Genomic DNA, 21,303 nt, shown 5'->3' on the forward strand with positions numbered 1-21,303 from the left:
AGCATTAATAATATAAAACATTGGGAAAAACTGTACAGCACTGCAAGCAAAATGCACTAACATAAGAACTTTTTGATTGCGCGTCAACATCTTTTTTACAAGAATTCTAGGAGAAACACTTCTTCCGATGTTTGGAAATCGCATTGCCCGGAGTACACTCGGTGGCCGGACTGCTTTCGGCGACGTGTTTGGAAAAAAAAAAGTCAGGAGCAGAGCTTTCACGAACGGAAAAAAAGTTGTCTTTTTTTATTCTTAGACCTCTTTCATTCACATGGGGGGTGGGGACTTTTAAAGTCCAGACTCCAAAGTAGGGAAGGGAAACGCGCAGTTCCCCTGCCCCCCTATTGAAATATATTTACACAGTGCCCCAAGGCGAGATCTGCAAAAACCTTGTGTGTTCCCTTGAGCCCCGGCCCAACGGCAAACCCGTCCCCCACCTCCTCCTCCTCCTCCTCCTCTCCACTCGCCCATCCTTTTGGCTTTGCTGGCAACACACCCCTCACCACCGCTCTCCACCACTGCACCACTCCCTCAGTGCTCGGTCACACGGCACACCGGCTTTGTTCAGCTTCCATGCCGACTGCAGCCGGCTACCTAGCCGACTGGCCGCCCCCCGGCTTGCTCGCTACGGCTGTTCTATGCGCTGCACTCGAAACATACTTTCTCTTTTACAAATACCCATGTAATCATAGTACACCACTCTAACCCTAGTGCTCGACACCGGCACAATTTTACAATCCAAAGACACTTTTTATACACTCCAACAAACCCCCAACCCAATTTTTCAAAAACACAGCTCACCGTTAATTTCAAATCGCATCGCTTTCAACATGAAAATTTTTTTCATTAGGATGCCGACATTTGGCAGTGTCAAACAATCAATTTCAGTCGCCTCAACTGGGCCAACACACACAAAAAAGCACAGCCGGCAAAACCCTGCAACACAGACATTGCCGGCGCACCACGTTCGGAGAATGCGCTAGAACAGTGAAGTAGTTCCCAAGGTAGTGGCACCCCTCGAGATGCTCGATTCGTTCAATTTCAAAATCCCATTCGCTCGCACCGTTTTAAACACCACCACACGGATATCGCTCCCAAAAAAGAATGTCAAATCCAAAGCGCGACAGTAGTAATTCGGTGCGCTATCAATGGCAGTCTATTTAACTCAACGCAGGAAGTTTTTTTTAAATTCCCGTTCTTAACATTTTGTAGGGCAGCACAAAAATGAAACCGTTTTTTTCGACATACAACAATTTCAGGTCCAGAAACACAAACGGGTCGAGAATTTAATCCAAGGCACGCTGGGAGCCATTAAACCATCGCACCAACGTCTCTCCAACCTCAACGCACCCAATCACACCGAGAACAGAGAGGGAGAGAGAGAGAGCCCCCAACCCCAAATACGTCGGTAACTGGGTGGCGACAAGTACAAAAAATTGCGGCCAACAAGGGAAGATGAAGTCCGGCGCTTTTGGCTACAGCTCTGGGACTGTGCTGGCAGGTAACGTACGCGTCCCCCTCAATCGCTACTACCCAACCAATTCAGCGATCCCACGACGGAGAACGTGGACGAAAATTTGCCGAATACTCGCTTTTAGAACGTTTTCGAAACCAATAAAATGGGACTTTCTAGAGTCAGTCTCGGAGAGCGCCTTTTGTACTCCCGGCCGCCGCCCGGCCGCCGCTCAGCTGCCGGGCGGCGCACTGCAGAAGGCACTACAAGTTATATGGCAACTCGAACGGTGGACTCGAAGGTTTGACAGCAATAGACAAGAACTCCCCACCCACAGCAACCCTTCTTAAAGAACACTGCCGGTACACAGGTGTGCCAATTGGTCGCAAAGAGAAAAAGAACCGAAGAACGCGGGAAAAACTTAAATGCAGCGACCAATCCCGGCTCTCGCCAGCACAGTCCGAGGCTGCGATGTTCCAAATGAGCTTTCTTAACTATTTATATTTATATATATATATATATATATAAAGAGCACGTGCATAATAGATATATATGTACATGGCCACGCACATATTTACACGTCTTTTTCTTCCGTTTGTTTTGTTGTCTTCTGCCGGCACCGGACTTTACCTTCCAACGAGCCAAAGATAAGACGACAAAAGCTGCCAGCACCCATTCTTTTGCACCCCCTACAAGCGACCTTCCCCCATCTCACCCGCACCCTGCTTGTAACTAGCGGTGGAACACGCATCGAGAATCAGTAACAGCAGAACCGGGTTCAGACAATGTCAGCCTTCGCACAAAGAAAAAAAAAATAATAAAAATACGACAAAGAAAAAAACGAGACTAGTCTTGGGAAACTTTGGGCGTGTGGGAAAGCACTGGAGGGATCACTTCGCTGCTGACAAAAAAAAAAAAAAGAAATACTTGTGACAAATTTTTTGCGTTTCGATTTTTTTGGTTGGACTGAGATGGCCGGCTTTGCAGGAACAGACTTCCAGTCTCCACACAGCCAAAGCGAGAGAGAGTGAGAGAGAGAAAGGCACCAAGACTTCTTGCACAGGCCAGCCTTGCAAGAGGAACCTCCCAGCTTCTTTGTAACACACGCATACACACACGCACACACAAACAAAGGGGGAGGGGGAAAAGAACAACTCTTTATGTATGTACATGTGCAAATTTGTGCGAGCACAGTGATCCATAAACAAGATGGGGGAGGGGGGAAGGTGTTTTGATGTGTGCGCGTGCGTAGAAACAAAACAAAGCTTATGGTACAAGATGAAAGACTGCCACAGACGAGGAGAAACAAAACCGAGATGAAGCAATGAGAGAGAGAAAAAGCGAAGAAGAAGACGGCAGTACAAAAGAGAAGCAGGAGTGCCCCCTCAGCGACGCAGGCCACACGACAAAAGCCCAGTGCTCTCCCACCCGAAAGAAACCGGTTCGCAACGTTCGTTCCACTCAAACCTCTCCCCCAGCACTGCGCAAGCAAAACAGGAACTGACGACCATTGCCACCATAACGACGCAACTGGAACCCAGCGCCCATGGACCGAGGCTCTCAGCGGTCACCAGAGGCGTCCGCATCCTACAGTGCGGTCCGATTGCCAATCGATTGCGCACCGCCACACCCCCCCTCCCGGACTAACTCTTTTTTTGTCTGCCACCACCAAACCTTACATCATCCCTCCTCTCCTCTCTGCTAGGTACAACTCGTCAAATCCCCCCCTCCCCCGCCCCTTCCGCGGTCCCCCGCACAAGATGAAGAGGTGACAATGTGGCTGACAAACGGGACGACGTTACCCCCCAAAATGTGATGAGCGACGAAGAAGAAGAAGAAGACCGGAGGTAGCAAAAATAAAAAATAAATAGAACAAGAGCGCTACACGAAGAACAACACTGGCAGGCTTCTTTTTGTGTGTCCCCTCGCGGCGGCGAAGACGGATGGCTCGCCCAGATGAACAGTGGCGTCGTGGTCCTCTCCTCCTCCTCCTCCTCCTCTTGCAGGCTTCTTGATCACATGGCGGAGACGGTGCGCCCGGGGTCTTCTCCATTGGCGTGGTGGGGGGGAGGGGGGAAAACCGAGTAACGAAGAGGGGGGAGAGGAAAACAGGGGGAAGAAGGGGGCGCACACACCGAGGCGAGTGAGGCCGGAGAGAGAGGGAGAGAGAGAGAGAGAGTCCGAGGGCCGAGGCACGGGCACGGAGCCCCACTCAGTTCAGATCTCTGTCTTCTAAGTACCTATACTCGAACGTGAAACCTTCCTTGCGCCTCTGACTCCACTTCTCGTAGTCGAAGTAGATGTACGTCCCCTGCAATGGAAAGAGAGGGAGGGCACTGTAGCTCGACAGAGACAACGCGGGCACAACACACAGGGTCTCACAACAACGGCTGCCGCTGCATTTCGGGAAGCGAGATTCCGTCTCCCTGTGGGTATGAGCCCGGCATTTCTGGCACGCACCGAGCGCCGCCATCTACTGCCTCGTTTGGAACACCCTTTCTATTCCTTTGTGAACTGCTATAAGAGCTCCTATGTTTTGCCTCAAGGCAGAATCATGGGTTTTGTAACGAATGCCCTGGGTTCGGGCCACGGAGCAAGAATATATAGGAGGCGAAACGGCCCAGTGCGGCAAGCGCGGGCGAGCGAACAGATAATGTCACAATGAGAACCAAGGCAGACTGCAAAGCTTCGGAGCTGCGACGGCGAAGGAGAGGGTAGCGGCACCTGATGGACGAAGTGATAGCGGCCGCACTTATTTCGGGGCTGAGCAGTGAAATGCCGATTGCAGCGGCCGCGCAGTTTCTTCACCCACGGCAGATGCCGCTAGCTTAACCTGTAACGAGCACTTGAACATTATCTGGCCGCGCTAGGAAGCCTAGTTTCGCCTCCTGTCTTATTCTTGCTCTGTGGTTCGGGCCTCAGCAACGTCAATTTTTTGTCTAAGATCTGTCGTTTTAGCTCAATTCTGCACATTCTTTTCATAAATAAAAGCGGCTTCGTCTCTTTTACGTCGATTTAGAGGTGTGGCACAACACAACACGATTCATTGCCATTGTTCATGGCACCGGAAGTGCCGAGCTTGCACCTATTTTGAAACGGAACATTGCTTTCCGACAAAAGCGTAGTCATAGGCCACGAAACGAGAAGGTTCGCTGCCCCTACGAGCAGAGCTGATTGTAAACCAGTACGCTCCTGGCAACTACCAAGGTAACTTCAATGACACTTGTCATGGCTTTCTCTGGAAGCCAGTCTGACATGGGCCCCGGTATCTACATCACGATTGATTTTTTTGATAGTCCAATAAATTTTGGCCTACCTTTTGACTCAACAGAGCTTTGCCGTTACTGCAATACTTAACGTTTTATCAGGTGCTCCACAGGGAACCGCGCTAGGACCAATGTTGTTCATATGAGTGTTAAAGGCCAACTGCACTCAAATTTCACCTCGGCCAAATTTATTTATAATGCGTAGTAAGTATCCCCAAATAAGCTGGGGCACAAGTGGTAGCCCCGTGAAACGCCTCGTTAATCAGTCAGAAGCGTTTAAAAAAGCTCCGCCGCAGACCACTCTGCACCTGCCGGCGGATCGCGTAAACAGGCATGACGCGCCTGTGACGTTCCAGCCGACGGTGGCTTTTTCCTCTGGCCAGCCACGCAGCGGGAGAACCGGTCGAGCTCTGCTGCCCCGTGCGCGCGTAGAGCTTGCGCGCAGACATTCTCCCGAACTGGTGACCGTCCGGCCGCTCGCTGGACGGCTGCAACGTCACTGCAATGGCCGCGCTCTCCTCGGTTTCGGTTTCAAAATCGCCGATTTTTGCTGGCCGCTTGCGGCGTCCACGTGCGTATTTCAGCTGTTGTATTTTGCATGTTGCTTTCTTTTTAAGCAGACTATACGGAAATATGTTTTTCAAGAAGTCGAAATTTTGAGTGCAGTTGGCCTTTAATGACCTGGAAATTGTCATTCCTAAAGAACTGTCCCTGAATAATCTGCAGATTGCAGTATTTTTTGGCAAGCATTAACAAATAACGTAACAACTTGGTACTGACAAATGGTAAGCAAAACAAGTAGTGTAATTAAAGGGAGATTCAGGCTTTGAAAATCAGAAAAAATAACAAAATTATCGGTTCCTGGAACCACTAAAGTGGGTTGCATATGTCATAGTATCTTTTCTAAAATTGCCCGCACCCAATTATTGTGAAACTTTTTTGCCCCACAACAGTTTTTCAAAACCCGATCTAATGAAATCCTATCATACGAGTTTCCCAATCTAACGAACAAATTCAGATTCCCTCACAGGTGTCCATTTGGCTCAATGCTTTTATGGACACAAACTAACAAAATAGATTTAGCTCACATACTGATGTAACGAAGCATTTCGAGAAAAAGAAGGAGCAATTTTGAATGTGTTTCGTCAGAACGCCACGAAGATGTTGCTCCATGCCAGGAAAAAAAAAAAAAAAAAAAAAAAAAGGCAGCTACTTCTGTTTTCACAGAGCCCTACGAGATAAACTCAGCGATTCCAGTTTTCAGTAAGTGATACTGGACGACGCCAGCAGTGGTAGATGGCGTTGAATGTGCTTGCACGCTACGAAAAGTCTGTCCGCACAGTGCTAAAAAAGCGCACGCACACGAAAACAACAGACTTTCTTGCCGGGAAATAAATTAGTTTCCTCCCGAACCCCTAGCGTTTTATTGTAATTATTTTCACCACACACTTCTAGCCCATTGTTAAATTATCGGCAGGCGAGGGCCGCGGCCACCGCAACTAAGATGTTACGGTACGCGCTGGGATGAGCCTCCTTTAGACATCAAATTTATGGAGTCAACTGCTCGTAAAATGTCAGTCCCGATTTTACGAAGTTCTCGTTTTAACGAAATAATTTGCGATTACCAGTGACTTCGTCAGATCTGGTTTTAACTGTATATACATTACAATGTTAAGGTTTGAATTTCACGATGGTTCAGTGGATTTGGGCTCATGTTTTGACTTGACAGAGGTTTGTTGGTATTGTTATGCTGAACATGTTTTTGGGTGTTCCACAGAGGAGTGTGCTAGGACCAATGTTGTTTATATGCAGTGCTCATGACTTTGAAATTGCCATTCCTAAAGAACTGCCCATAGATCCTGCAGATTTTCATTTTATTTATTTATTTGTTTATTTCAGTCCCCTAAAGGCCCGTCAGGGCATTAAATAGGGGGGATGTGCAAGGTATAAAAAATTGCAAGGTATAAAATTGCAAAGTAAAAAATTGCAAGGTATAAAAAAAAGAACAAATGTGTACATACAAGTTTGCACATATAAATGTGTGCAAGTGACAGTAAAAAAGCAGTGAACAAAGCGAACAACACAGTACGACCAAATTTTTCAGAAAGAACCATCTCAAAAAAAAAAAAAAAAAGAAATTAGGCAACACTTTCCACGCGAAGGTATTGCAGTAAAGCGGCCTCAAATAAAGATGGATCCCTTACAGATACAATACTGCCTGGTAACGGGTTCCAATCATTCGTCGACAGGACAAGGGGAGATGATTTGAATTTTTCTGTACGGGCAAAAATTGGAGATACCTTGTGTGCATGGGTCAGTCCGTAAGGAAATTTGATGCGCTGGAAAAATATGTTCCGAGGAAAACTGCGAGTGGTTATAATATAGTGAATGGAAATAAACAAGACGAAACAATCTGCGACGGAGATTGAGATTATGAAGAGTAAGGGAATTGATGAGAAAGGATACGCTTTGGGTTCGGGAGTATGAACGCGAAATAAACCTTGCAGGCTTGTTCTGGACTGCCTCGAGTAAATTAGTCAAATTCGCTCAGAGGGGGTTCCGAGTGATTGACGCATATCCTAGTGGAGATCTTAAAGTGGTGTAAGCACGAAATCTGGTGGCAGAGTTTGCTAAAAATAAACTCCGTTTTAGAAAACCTCATTTTTTTAAAGCCTTGTTTGTGATGTATTCTATACGAGTTCTCCGTGACAGATGGGACGACAAAAATACACCCAAATATTTTAATGTTGTGTGATGTATTCTATACGAGTTCTCCATGACAGATCGGATGACAAAAATACACCCAAATATTTTAATGTTGTTACATTTTCGATAACAGTACCATTTACTACAAAGCGCTTTTAGATGTTCCGGAAATAATAGAAAACGTCACGTGTTTGGTCTTTTCTGTGTTTGCCTACATTTGCTATGCGTCGCACCACTCAATGAGCTTGGTGAGGTCATCCTGAAGATTAGTAACATCATCTGGTGAATTAATCTGCCTATACAAAACAAAGTCATCAGCAAAAAGCTGTATGGTTGAATTAATATTAGATGCTATATCATTTATATAAACCAAGAAAAGCAAAGGGCCCAAGACAGAGCCTGTGGAACACCCGATTTAACACAAGTTCGTTTTGACACAATTGTTTATAATGACTGATTGCGACCGTCCAGATAAAAAAATTTTTATCCTGGTTGGACCTCCGCGAGTGACCTCCACGGAATATGCCATAAAGCAGACTTGCCGCGAACTACAACGGGACAGAAATATTGATGTCAAGGTCCTCTGGGTACCCGGACACTCTGGCAACACGGGCAATGAGACTGTGCACAAGCTGGCCAGTGAGGCTCGCTCTCCCCACCACTCGCAGCTTGAGCTCACTCCTCTCAAAGCCCTGAGTCATAGCCCTGAAGAGAAGCGAAGAAGGAACAAGCTTGAAAGGTCCAAAGAGCTCCTGACCCACGTACCACCCCTTGAGGATCCCCTACCTAAAGGTCTTCCCCGGGGCGCCCAAGTGTTCGTGGTGAAAGCACGAAGTGGCTTTGCCGTCACGGAGGACGTGGTGGCAAGGTGGAACCACGCACAGAAGTACGCCAAGCAGCCGAACCCGCCACCTTTCTCGCCGCCCCAGTGTAGTGTGTGCTTGGCCGCCCAGCCGGCCAACATGCGTCACCTGGTGTGGGACTGTGAAGGACTGAAGGACGCACGTGACAAACATCGCCCGTCATCTGTATCAACATACGAGGACTGGATCCGGCCAACACACGACCACAAGAGAATTCTACTCTCCCTGTGGGCATTTGCGTGTGAAGCCTCCATAGTGCGACGCACGTAACCCCCTTCCCTTTCCCCCCTCCCACCGCAACAGGCCTAGTGCCGTCCTATTCATAATAAATTTTACAACAACAACAATATCCAGCAAGTTACACTCTGATCAAGCCCTAATGTATTTAATTTCAGAAGTAGATGGTTACAAGGCACTTGATCAAAAGCTTTCGACAGGTCAATGAAAATTGCATCTATGTAATACTTGGTATGTAGGGCTTTGGGAAGGTCTGTTACTCATTCAAATAACTGGGTTTGACATAAGCATTTACGTCTAAAACCGTGCTGTAATTTTTACAGTACTTTTGTTGTACTTTTTGTATGACTGCAATAATTTTTGGAAAACGTTACCCATACAGACAAAACTAACAAACAACTTGTTGGTACTCACAGCTGGCACACAGAATGAGTCGTGCAATTAAGGGGGGACTCAGGCTTCAAAAACCAGAATCTATAATGAAATTATCGGTTCTTGGAACCACTTATTTTCATTCACCACCTTTTCGTTGGCTTGTCTGCACTTTCCTGTTAACCCTTTGAGGGTCACGGCCGTACATGTACGGCATCGGCAAACACTTTCAAAATGGCCAATGACGTACATGTACGGCATCGTTGGTATCTAAAAAGCGCGCCTTTTTCGCCAACTTCTCTTGCGTGGCATGTGCTGCCACACTTCGGAAATACGACAAATTTTTTTCTTGCGCCGATGGTTCTTTTTTTTTTTTTTTAATGATTTACTCCAGCGGCGCACCGGCTATCACTTGCGCATCCACTAACGAGGGGGCGCGCTGGGTATCGCCCACCGGGCGCCTCTCACTTCTTGCGCCTGCCACAGACCAAGGTCGCCTGCGAAACTGATGAGGCTCTTTTCTCGTTTTCTTTTTGTATTTTATGAGCGGTGCGCCGTCTATCACTCCCGCATCTGGCCGCGTGCGCCGGCGGGCGCGCAGCGGCTGGTTTCGTTATCATCCTTTGGGCGCTTCCCACTTTTTGCGCCCGCGAAACTGGTGTCTATCTGATTTTGATTCACTCAAAAGGTGCCGGCTTGTTACTCTCTCGTTTATATTTAAATTTTTCTTGAGTAACACCATAATAAACCACATGTATGTAACAACACAAATTATTTTTTTGTCCCTTTACGGTCACACAAAAAAATTTGATTATTTTTTCTCGATATAGGTTCATCCGTAGAATTTAAATCAGCAATAAAAAAAATCGACCCTTGGGGGACGCATTTGGCGAAAAAATTCAACCCTCAAAGGGTTAAATTATTGCTACCTTTACAATCACTCACCCACTTGAATAGTTTCATGTAGCCTGCAAGACTGTTGAGTGATCAGACACTATGCAGGGAGGGAAGTTAGAGACACTACAACTGGCTGATGCGCCGACACTGTTTTTGAAGTTTGTCCACAGAAAAAAGCTAGAAATGGCCGGTTTTTACCATAGTGCGGCTGCTCATCCCAGCACCCAGGAATATGATGGGAATGCTTACACGATTCGCATTTACTTTATTGTTGTTTTTTATTCCGTTCCTCAGTAAATGTGCAAGAACAGGACAAGACAGTTTTCTTGATTGTTTGTTTTTGCCGGTTTTGCCCCTTCAAGATTTTGCGCCAGGAAGCAAAAGTGAACATGTGCAAGCCTGGTCTGCAACACCATGTTCAGCGGAGGGTTAAAATTTTTTCTGCCCAAAAAAAATTTTTAAAAAGGGACTCGTTTACCTACTCAGGAATCTACATGATGAATTTTATAGGGCCAGCGAACTTGCCTAAATCTCTAGGCCTGGGATAAGCAGCACATACGAACCGTTTTGATTAACCCTTGTAACCTGAGAGCCAACGTGCACAGCTTGAAGAAACTTGACAGTTTTTTTTCTGAAGTACACGGTATGGGACTACCCTGAATGTTTCATTCAGATGTGCACAAAACAAAAAAGTTAATGCTCAATCAAGGGTAGCCTTCCCTTCTCAACCCCTGCCCACATCAGGGAATGCCATCACTGGCACTCCGCTGCAGCCGCTAGTTCATCCACCGAGCGAGGCCGGGAGGCGAGGAGGGTGTGGGTGCTGTTCCACTTGCCTGTTCGTACTCGTCCGTGATGGTCTTGGGCTCCTCGTGCCTCTGGAACCACATCATGTACTTGGTGTGGAACCTCCACGACTGCTTCTTTAAGGCCTTGGCTGCCAGGTACTGTGCCTTGGATCCCTGTTGGTGAACAAGGAGGAGAAGGGGGACGGGGTCATCGAAAAGGGTCGGGCCCAGCAGCGCACGCCTGACTGACCCCCCTGCTCACCTCCATATAGTAGAATACAAAAAAGAGCGTCTCGGTGGAGAGCTTCTGGAAGAAGTCCACCGTGTCGCAGTGCGGCAAGCTCTGCGGGTAGAAGCTGGGCACCATCATGGGCGTCCGCAGAAGGTACGGCCTGAGCCGCTCCGAGTCGGCTGGCTGGGGCATGTGCATGGAGGCGGCCTCGAGCAGCCGCAGCTGGTAGTAGCACTCCTTGGACAGCGGGGCCGGCCCCAGGGGGGCCACGCCTCGCAGGGGCGGGATGTGCGCCTCCGTCGTCGTCGCAGAGGCGGGCTGCGGCGGCCGCGGCGCCACCTCCTTCCCCGACGAGCCCACCACCGACTCAAACATGCCTGCGCACAAGGCGACCCCACCACGATGATCACAGCCGCCGAAGACAGGGCTCCACCTACCAAGAAAAGACCCCAGCACTCACCTCGTTCACACGAAGACTGCACTTGCTGCTGCTGCTGCTGTTGCTGAAGCGTCTGCTGAAGTGACTGCTGAAGCGATGCCTGCTGTAGCTGCTGCTGCTGCTGCTGTTGCTGCTGCTGCTGCTGCTGCTGCTGCTGCTGCTGTTGTGAGGATGGTGACTGTAGGTGACTCTCGAGACCAGCATTTAGCACCGCCTGCTCTGCTATAGACTTCAGCGACGACATCGACTCCGCAGCACCCTGCAGCAAAATGGAGCAGACAAAAAGCCACAACTTCGAATCTCTCACTGTAGACACAACTCAATGCTACTTGAGGTAGCACACAAACTAACATACGACGCCGTTGACCAGGAAATGCACACCCCTCCGACTACGCTCCTGGCTGCTGCTTGCACGCCTCGAATCTGCCGCAGAAAAAGTGCAACCCCCTTCAAGGACTGCCCTTTGAATGGCAGACATCTCAGACATGACTCTAGTGCAGGCACGCACAACCCTAACTTCCCTGCCCTGTCCTTTCGCTCACTACATCTCAGCCATCGTGCCTATTGTATTTCCTCCTTGCCCATTCAATGTGGAGTAACAAAAGTTGCTACATGGCCGCAGCTAACCGACCTGGTAGCACTCCAGCCTAAGGCTTTAGCCACTGAAATGTACATGCCGCACTTGTTTAGTTTGGCTTCAAATTGCACGATTTCATTTTTGAAGACAACACAACCACTGCAATGATATAAGCAGATCAAACCTGTTCCAACAATGCAGCCTGCCGTGTCTATGTGTGTACCAGTACCAATGTGTTGTCCAGCGGCCACGTCTGCTATGAAGTGTACCAAAAAAGGCGACTAGGAAAGCACGCACGCACGCACGCACGCACACACACACACACACACAGTACGAATGAAAAGGACATTTACTTATGTATTGGCAAGAGACTTCCCTTCATCAGAGTAACAGAACAGATTTATTTATTCATTATTTCCAGTTATACATCAAAAGGCAAAACTGCAGAAAGGAAGCCAAAAGGTGTTGGAACACCTGACGGAGGCCAACCCTCCCTTAAAGGGACCCTGCAACAGTTACCATCGGCTGCTAGGAATGTATTTTGGGGTAAGGTCTATTGTCCCAGCAATGACCTACCGCAAGAATTATGAAAATCCGTGCACTATCACGGAAACTACGCGCCATGAGAAATCACGCATAATCGTTCCCACGCGACGAAAGCTGCGCGCTCTCTCCCGGAGAGGGGGGCGGCTCGCAGTGTTCTCTTCGGCGGCCTTCGATATGTCACAGGCCTCACAGGTTTTCTCCTTTTCTCCGCAACGTGGAGGAGTCTATTTCCGGTCTGGGGCCACAAAAAAGCAGGCATGGCTGCCTGCTCGCAAGCGCGCGCTTGGGCTGGTAGGGCGTTTTTGAAGCAATAAACGTTTGTAGTCGAGTGGCCCCATTGAAAGGGAAGTATTGAGCTCATCACTCAAACTCCGCACGCACTCAAAACACAAAAGAAACGGCAAAAGTGTGCCTACAGGTTCAGGCATAGAAGATGTTCGTTCACAGCGATGACGACGGCGGAAATGGGAGAAATTACCCGCGAAGTTGACCAGTGACAGCCGATCGAGCAGCCATGGCCCGAGTGATGTCGCTTAGGCCATGCCAGGGGTGCATAATGAGGAGAACTGAAGACAGCGCGGTTGGTTTTTCCGCGTCTTTCGCAGCGATCTGCACGCTCACCGCTTCACGTGCACGTGTAATATTTGGCTCAGGTATTCTTGGCAGTGTAATCCAAACGTCGCGCAGGTTTACTTGCACTGCTCAGAGTGTTGCAGGGTCCCTTTAACGTGATTTAAATCTGTACCCTTACTCTGATGAAGGCAAGTCCCTTGCCGATACACAAGTAAATGCCCTTAATGTTGTTCTTCCCATGTGCCTGACTTTTCTCTCATAACCAGCCCTAACCTAATTGCTTACCAAATAGCTTTTTCACCTGAGCACATCTGCCCACACTAGATACAAACAAGACAAGACTTTTTCAATACCACCAGCCAACTTAGCAGCAGATACACGACCATACTTGGGTACAACTTAAGAACGGCAATGTGAGCTGTCGGCGCAAGCCATGCGTTACTGGGAATACTTTGAACATGGCACAAGCCGTTTCCATGATTTTTCAGACTTCTACGTGACAAAAGGCAGACGATATCACGCATTCATACCGATCTCCTTTCAAAATGCGTGCACCCATTGACATCCATGTCCGTCGCTTAGGCGGAGTGATACCGTGCATGACCTATTGCCGTATAGTGCAGACTAAACGGTAATAGACTATACGGTAACTTATAGTCTATAGAGTATACAATAACGTTTAGTCTACGGTAACATATACGCTATATGGTAATAGAATATACGGCAACAGTAATAGGTCGTACACGACATATTACCGTTCGTAACTATTAACGTATAGTGCAGACGTCCTTGGTACACGACCTATTGCCGGATAATGCAGACTATACGGTAACTTATAGTCTATAGAGTATACAATAACGTTTAGTCTACGGTAACGTATACGCTATATGGTAATAGAATATACGGTAACCGTAATGGGTAATACACGACCTATTACAGTTCTTGACTATTACCGTATAGTGCAGACGTCCTTGTATAAAAAAACTTTACCTTCGAAATTTTCGAGTTTGCCATAAGAGTACCTCAAGGCTTCCGATCACCTGCTTGTTTAGGGCAGTGCACCATCCACTAAGCTCACGCCGTCACCACCAGGGCATTTCCCATATGTACTGTATGTCAGCACATTCCGCATCTTCCTCGCTCGCGACCACATGCACGGATGCTGCAAGCTGCTTCCGTTGCTGCAAGCGGCATTCCGTGCTCGTGGTGCACTTGGCGGTCATGCGCAATGAGTCGGCAGCGAACACCAAATTTAGGTTGTTGCATATTAAACACTCACAATATGTTTACAGCAGCGCCAACAGCGCTATGCCACACACGCTTCCGAGCAGATAGCTGAAGATGCTGATCAAGATTGGGTTGCCAGCAATAAGCCGCATTGGTGCTCTCGTTGGTGCCCACTATCACGCCTTTGCCCTGTTCCCATGCTTAACACTACACGAGGGCCCCGGAATTAGGTGGAAGCCAAAATCATTAGTCGGTCGACCAGTCTCTGCCTTTCGGCTGTTCAGCTGCACTTCAGCGGGTATGTACGAACAACAATTCAAGGGAGTGAGCTCGGCTGCTACAAAAGAGGCAGTGCGTTGAACAGCGTACCACCACACAGCACAATGACGACACTCAAATGAACGTTTCCGTGGGTCTGCGCTCAAGTGCCTCCATACTGTTTGGGGCCACTTCAGTTTCTGCATCGGTATACTGAACTTGAAGAGGAATGGGCAGCTATGTACCGCATATGACGGGATGTCAGTTTGACTGGATTGGATGACATACACACTGTCGCAGAAGCGACGCAAGAAGGGAGCCAGACCGCCGGTCACCCGTTCGCTGAGCTGATCAGGGTCCAACTGCCACGAGCGCGAGGCGCGAGCTAGGCCAGTGACCCCGTGCCCGTGCAAGCCGCTTCTTTATTATACGCCTCGAGCTTTGCGATCGCTGCGCCTCCTGTCGCCGCTTCTCCGCGGCGCTTACGGGAGCAGCGTTTCGTGGCTGATGGGGGCTCATGCGGTGTTTTGGATCTCTTTCGCTTCTTTTTGCCTTTCCGCGCCCGACACAACTTGTTATGTTGACGTCTGTGAGCAAATACACATTTAGGGCACTTCAAAAAACAGCTGCGTCTTAGTAGAGTGCTCGAACGCCAGCAAGAGCTAACCGGGGACGCGGTTTTACGCACTTCTAGGCCGCTCATTGTCACCTCCGAATACTTCAGAAACAATTGATTTATGTTGTTACTCCGTTTAGATCTGATACTGGCAGAGCGAGAGGTGTGTTTCGTTTTGCAGCACGGACAATTGTTTGTATCGAATATATATCGTAGAAAAATAAGTTTCGGGGATGTGATTAACCAATACTTGACAATAACTTGTGTTTTTATGGGAATAAAAGCAACGTGAAAATGTTAAGTATATTCCAAGGCTGTGGGCCACTCACGCCTTATAGCAAGGAGCAAGGTAAGTTAATGAAACCACGGAAAAATAAATGGTCTGCAAGCCCGGAAGAAACAGAACAGCACGTTCGGAAATAAGAAAAACCCAGTGCAGCTTCGGAAATGCTAGGGACCCTTGTCGAAACTTGAGCAAGCTAGAATTCACCGGACCAATTAGATGCGAAATGCACGGGGGGGGGGGAGGAGGAGGGGGCGCTTAACTACCGTTGTGTACAAATGCGGAGCGAAATCAAGCAACGAACGCTTTAGTAATAACACACACAAACTGCGCGTTCAAGCTGATCACTCGGCGTACGCATTTTTTGAAGTACACAGTAAGTTCCCAAGCGATAGAAGATGTCTTTGGCAGAGTGTGGTATCTCATAAGGCCCTCTGATTTAAGTTTGTGCTAGATTCTGCAGGCTCCCTGCGTCGTATGACGATATTTCGAAGCGTTTAGTCGCGGACGCGGATTACTCTATAAGCCCGTCTCCGCGCTGCTCGCGAAAGATATATGCAGCAGATGATCGATTGCGAGCGCTCACCTCGCGACAAGGCGACACAGCATTAAATTTTTTGCCGTGTGCTGATGCCCGCGTAGAATTTTGCATTATCCATCGCAATTATTTCGTATTATGTTCGTGAAATTTATACCACACTGGCTTGTCAAGGGTATACTGATCAATATCTGAGGTATGAAGCGTAACTGGCGCGCAATCAGGTATGAGTCCTCTGCTAGATATATAAGCACACAAAACCGATTTACATCGTAGTGCATAGCCGTAGCGTGACCATAGAAACGCTGCTTACCGAGGTACTATTCCGTTAGTAACTTTCCGGACAGCTGAATTACAATCAGCGCCATGCATATGCCAGTTTCGCGACGCCGGCCTGTGACTCGCCTGGCGCTTATACGGACCGAATGAACCGCACTAAGATCGCGTCAGAAACATTTACACTCTCGTGAATACACCATATTTGCGAACACAGTGGCTGCTCCAAATAAATATGTATTTACAACGCATACAAACGGTAAATCTCAGTCGGGAACGTGACGCAAAAGCAGCGGCGACAGTGGTGAGCGGGCCGGAGGCTCCCGCGACTGCTTTCGTAACGGGCCGCTAGAGTGATTTCAGTGGCGCCCCTACAGGCAGCGCTCGAGGCGTATAATCATCAACACAAACCTCAGGTTGCCAACGAGTTCTCTAATCTGCGCTAAAGTTACCGAAACTGACCAATGTTGCGACTAGTCGGGTAAATTTGCCCTGTGTGGTGAAATTTCAACATATTTCATAGTTTTGGCCCAGCTCTGGCACCTCTGATGTGTGCGGGCACGTGCACCTGTGTGTACATATATATATGGCACCCTGAGATAAATACCCAACGAAGTAAAAGGGAGAACTTCCCCGCCGGTAGCACAGTAGTCATCGCACCAGACGCGTATCCTGGAGGTCGTGGGTTCGGATCCCACCCGGCGGGCATTTTTTCTCTACTTTCCTTCTTTCTTTAAAAAAATATATCTGTTTCAGGAAGAATAAAATAACCTACCACATTTTCCCCTTTGCTTTCCATGGCTTTGTTGACTGCCTACCCTTATGTCTGTCTTCATTCAACGAGCCCCTCATTTCCCATTCTGATTCGCTATGTATATACAGAGAGAGAGGGAGAGAGAGTACCTTGTCGGCGAGCGGGCCGTTGAGGTGTAGTAACGACGGGGCCGTGGGTGAGCTCGGCCGGCCTTGGGAGCTGGCCAGGGAGGCGTAGAGGGAAGCTGCTGCCGACGATGCCGCCGTGCTGCCATGGTCCAGCACCGACCCGCCGTGCATCAGCTGCTGCTGCTGCTGCTGCGACACGCTGTCACATGGGCAGGCACATCGTCAGGACACCACCCCGCAGCCTTACATCAACAGCACACTGGCTCCAACATCCATAACATAGACGAGCTAACCCTTTTCCCCCAAAGAAGAGGTACGAATCATGAAAATTTTAAGCAGTTCCACACAATGTGAAAGCTGCAAATTGTGGAGCAGTGATCCGCCAGAGGGGCTGCGGTGCCCTACCTCGACTAGCTCCAGCATCGGCCTGGTGTTGATACCGAAAGTAGTCAAGTGAGGGCACCGCAGCCTCTGAAACGGCCTACAGGGGTGAGACAGCTGAATCAGATTTAGCAGCAGTTTTTAGAGCAGCGAAATCTCGGTTTTTGAGCAGAACCTAGATTTGGAGCAGAAGAAAAACATTTATTATGTCCCCTTAGGAGCCTAAAAAATCAAATTTTAGGCAACTCCGGGGTGAAAAGTGCACTTTTTAATCGGTTTTGAGCGTACATAACACTGAAACAGCATTTCAATACAGTTTTTTCTACTGCACTACCTTTTCACAAACAATTTTTAAATTACTCTATGCCTAAATAGCGTGAAGCGCCGTTGGAAATATCGAAATGAAAAACTAAGCAATCGTAAGACATTTTTGTTATGATGTGAATGCCGAAATTATTATTTTTGTAATCCCAGACGCGGCTCAACACACAGGTGTACAGCCACGGCAAAAGTTGTGCAAAGCGAGGTGACGGTCGTCCCAACCCACCAGCCCTCCCATTTCAATCCCTAAGGTGCACGTTCAATTTCACTTCAGACAGATGAACCATTATCACTAGCGTGCAATAATAGCCTGTCCCGCTATCATACTCTGCTTGACCATTTTCGGCGATGTAGCCTGCGCCGCCACTTCTGCAGTGTCGATCGTCCCATTCCCGCCGCTCGCAAGCTTGCTGCGAAAGGTAGCTATAACTCAGCGTTTTATAACACCGCAATGAGTTCAAAATTTCACTTCAAGCACGCACCGCGCCTCATTCTCAAGGCCGAAACACGGCGAATTCACGGGCCCCACGTTGTTTTTGATAAGCTCCCGTCTTTCGAGTCGCGCAACTTCCCACAGCAGATCAAACGACTAAATATAAACCCAGCCACCCCCACAACCAAAAACCACGGTAGAAATCGGCGAAGAGCCCTCTGCCTGAACCCCGAGCAAGTGCTTCGCCGGGCGGCCATGTTTTCTAATCTTCTAAGCCCAGTAATGTCATTCTGGAGAAACAGCCCTCCGAAAATTGCCGTTTTTTTCATCAGCTTGCACAACTAATTTGTCACCTCAGTACACAAGTATTTTTTCTACAGGGCATTGCAATGGTTTTCGATGGGAAAACTTTAAAAAAAAAATTATGCCGCCAGTAAGCATTTTCCCCCACTGAAACAGACGGGAGCGTTAAAGTCCTTCGCTCTTAAAGGGGCCCTGAAAGGCATTTTGAGCACACTAAATGAACTAGCGCAATCGCTAGATTGGGTCGCCAACGTCACCTGTGCCAAGTATTACTCTTTTACGCGCAGCGGAAAGCTCACACTTTTGTTGCAAAGTTTGTCGCTTTTTTCTCACCCTTTCCTTCGTGTTTTTGGACGCCGCCATCTTCACATGTCTACATCATCGATTCCCAGATGTTCGTCATGAGCTAGACATCCTGCTATTGGGCGACTTTTTCACGCACTTCCGGCAAAGAGATGAGTCGTCTGCTCAGCGTCGGCTCGCCGGCTGATCTGCCAGCGGAGTGCCGGAGTGCTTTGACATTTTACGACAAACGAAACAAGTGTAAACAAACGCTTAACCGTTTGTATTGAATGCAACACGGCCATAACACGACGTGGATTTTATCTTACGTGAGTACGTACCATAAAGAAAGTCCCGTGGCACTTCTTTGGTGCAATCGCAGAGAACGCCCTGAGCCGAATGCCCGGGTTTGACGCGTACATTTTATTCAACTTCAAAACAATCCAGAGATGCGTTTCGAACGAACGCAACGTCACAACATGCGTTGCAAGTCTGAACCGCGATTGACAGACGATGAGTTGCCTCCTCCTGCCCGTCGTAAATACGGCACTCACCTCACACCCGGTTTGCGGGGACGAGCAGCAAGTCACAACTCTGGCGCGCAAGCGAGAAGGCTTTTAGCCAGGCACACTACACATACCCCATGCGAGGTTGAGTGGTACGTCGTTCGAGAAAGATAATCCAGACCATGGGAAGCACTATCCACCCGCAGAAGTACAATGTCGCATTTCATCGCGAAACGAACGCGTCCACAACACACAGGAGGCGATGCACACACACACACACATCTTCGGTCGCTGCATTGGCTTAGCTGCAAGCTTCGTTCGGGCAATCAGCGATGCTACGACGATACAGAGCTGCGTGAGGACGACGTGCTAACCACTTCACGTATTTAAAAACACAGGGGCAAAGAACTAGGTTCATCGGAAGCAAAAAATCTTTCCTCCATTATAGTGCCTGAAATATACTGGCTAGTGTGCCGAGGGCGGGCTCCAGGCGGGCGCCGGGAGCGATGTACGCGGCCGTCTGCCGCTTGGGGCGCTGCCGTGCGGGAGTGTGCGCGTTCATCCGGCCCGAGCAGATCGCGCGGTTACCTCCGAGCTGCGTAGCAGACGGCAGCGGCAGAACTTTCCATTCCCGCTTGCGACGAAAGCGAGCGAAAGCAATGGGAATTCTGTCGCGCAACCAAAATTTGTCCCGACCATTCGACAAAAACGATCGTCGCGCGACAAAGCGACGGAATTCCTGCCGCTCTCACTCGCTTTCGTCGCAAGTGCGAACGGGCCTTTATGCGCAATCTCCGCCCCACATAAAACAAGCTCTTGCTTGTCGCCTGAGCATACGGTTGATATCTGACTACGTTACACTGTGCTTGCCAGTGTATTTAAACGATGTCACTAGGTTTGAAACGTACGCGCTCGGCGTGCAGCTTTGTAAACGCAAGCGGTTTCACATACGCACGCTATTTTGCTGCTAATAGAGTTTTAGTACAGCATTTGTGGCCTTTGCATACGCTAAACGCTAAATTTTTGCGTCCCGCTACGTGACACCGCGATGGGAGTTTTAGTAGAGCGTCTCATCAGTTTTGCGTAGCGACACACTAATGCATACAGCGCCATCTGTCAAATGTTTCCGAAATGTCTCGCCGGCTGATCTGCTAGCGGAGTGCCGGAGTGTTTGGACATTTTACGACTATCCAAACAAGTGCAAACAAACGCTTTCCCGTCAGTGTTGAATGCAACACATGGGTGCAGCTTGTCAGAACACGGGTTCTCGCTGATCGAGTGCAGCGTTGGTTTGCTCTTCGCCTTCACGTTCATCGCCGCTGATAAAGCGATCCGATCCGGCGCGTTTTGTGCACGGGTTCTGTGTCGGTTGAAAATGTCTTTTTTCACATGCCGCCGGTAGTAGGAATTACAACCACCGCAAAATAACACCCGGCACCACCGGGGCCACATCTGAGACCGCGCTTTTTGGATAAACAGTGCGCGGTGCACCAAAGGGAACGAGCGCACGATTCTCCCCACGCGGCTGCGAGTTCGCCGCCGATACCAACTGCAGCCCTGCAGCTACGTACACCGCGAAAGGGCAAGGCCAGGCCGCACACATGCGGCCAGGTCATTCGTTCGCTTTTCCAGCCTGTCTCCATGGTGTCTACAGAGATGAAAAAGCCGAAAGAGCTGGCCCGTAGCAGACGGCAGTCTGTGGGAGCGCAATAGCGGAAGTACGTCACCGCTGAGGAGCGGAGCATCATGGGAGGGGAGGCCAACAGCGAAGAAACAGTTGAAAGGAGGAGGAAATACGGCGCGACGATAATTCGCGGTTTTTGATTTACGATTTCTCAGCTAATACTCATCGCTTTAACAAAATTCTTGCAGGAGGAGATTGCTAATACATTGCTTTATTTGGTTACATGTACATCCATGCATCGGCGGAAGGCATTTCAGGACCCCTTTAAGACTGTTGTGGAGCAGTTTGGCACAACTTTTGCAATTTTCAAGCTTTTGGAGCAGCCTGGCGCAAGAAAACAAATTTGTATCAAAACTGCGCAGCT

The 21,303-nt window shown here is 48.7% G+C and overlaps 1 protein-coding gene across 4 annotated transcripts in view; it reads right to left on the reverse strand.

The window, feature by feature from the left end:
* Nucleotides 1–216: 216 nt before the first annotated feature.
* LOC144138374 (CCR4-NOT transcription complex subunit 3-like) overlaps nucleotides 217–21,303 on the reverse strand; it is a 37,783-nt gene continuing 16,696 nt past the window's right edge. For all 4 annotated transcript variants that reach the window (XM_077670627.1, XM_077670625.1, XM_077670626.1 and 1 more), the window contains exons 10-14: nucleotides 17,051–17,228; nucleotides 11,275–11,512; nucleotides 10,845–11,191; nucleotides 10,631–10,756; nucleotides 217–3,764 (exon numbers count right to left, since the gene is read on the reverse strand). In XM_077670627.1, coding sequence (XP_077526753.1) covers nucleotides 3,666–3,764; nucleotides 10,631–10,756; nucleotides 10,845–11,191; nucleotides 11,275–11,512; nucleotides 17,051–17,228 — 988 coding nt within the window. In that variant the 3' untranslated portion in view covers nucleotides 217–3,665. The remainder of the gene's footprint in view (nucleotides 3,765–10,630; nucleotides 10,757–10,844; nucleotides 11,192–11,274; nucleotides 11,513–17,050; nucleotides 17,229–21,303) is intronic.

This window comes from Haemaphysalis longicornis, unplaced genomic scaffold (genome assembly GCF_048455015.1).
Source record: "Haemaphysalis longicornis isolate Haplotype H1 unplaced genomic scaffold, Haemaphysalis longicornis Haplotype H1 scaffold_5, whole genome shotgun sequence".
NCBI lineage: Eukaryota > Metazoa > Arthropoda > Arachnida > Ixodida > Ixodidae > Haemaphysalis > Haemaphysalis longicornis.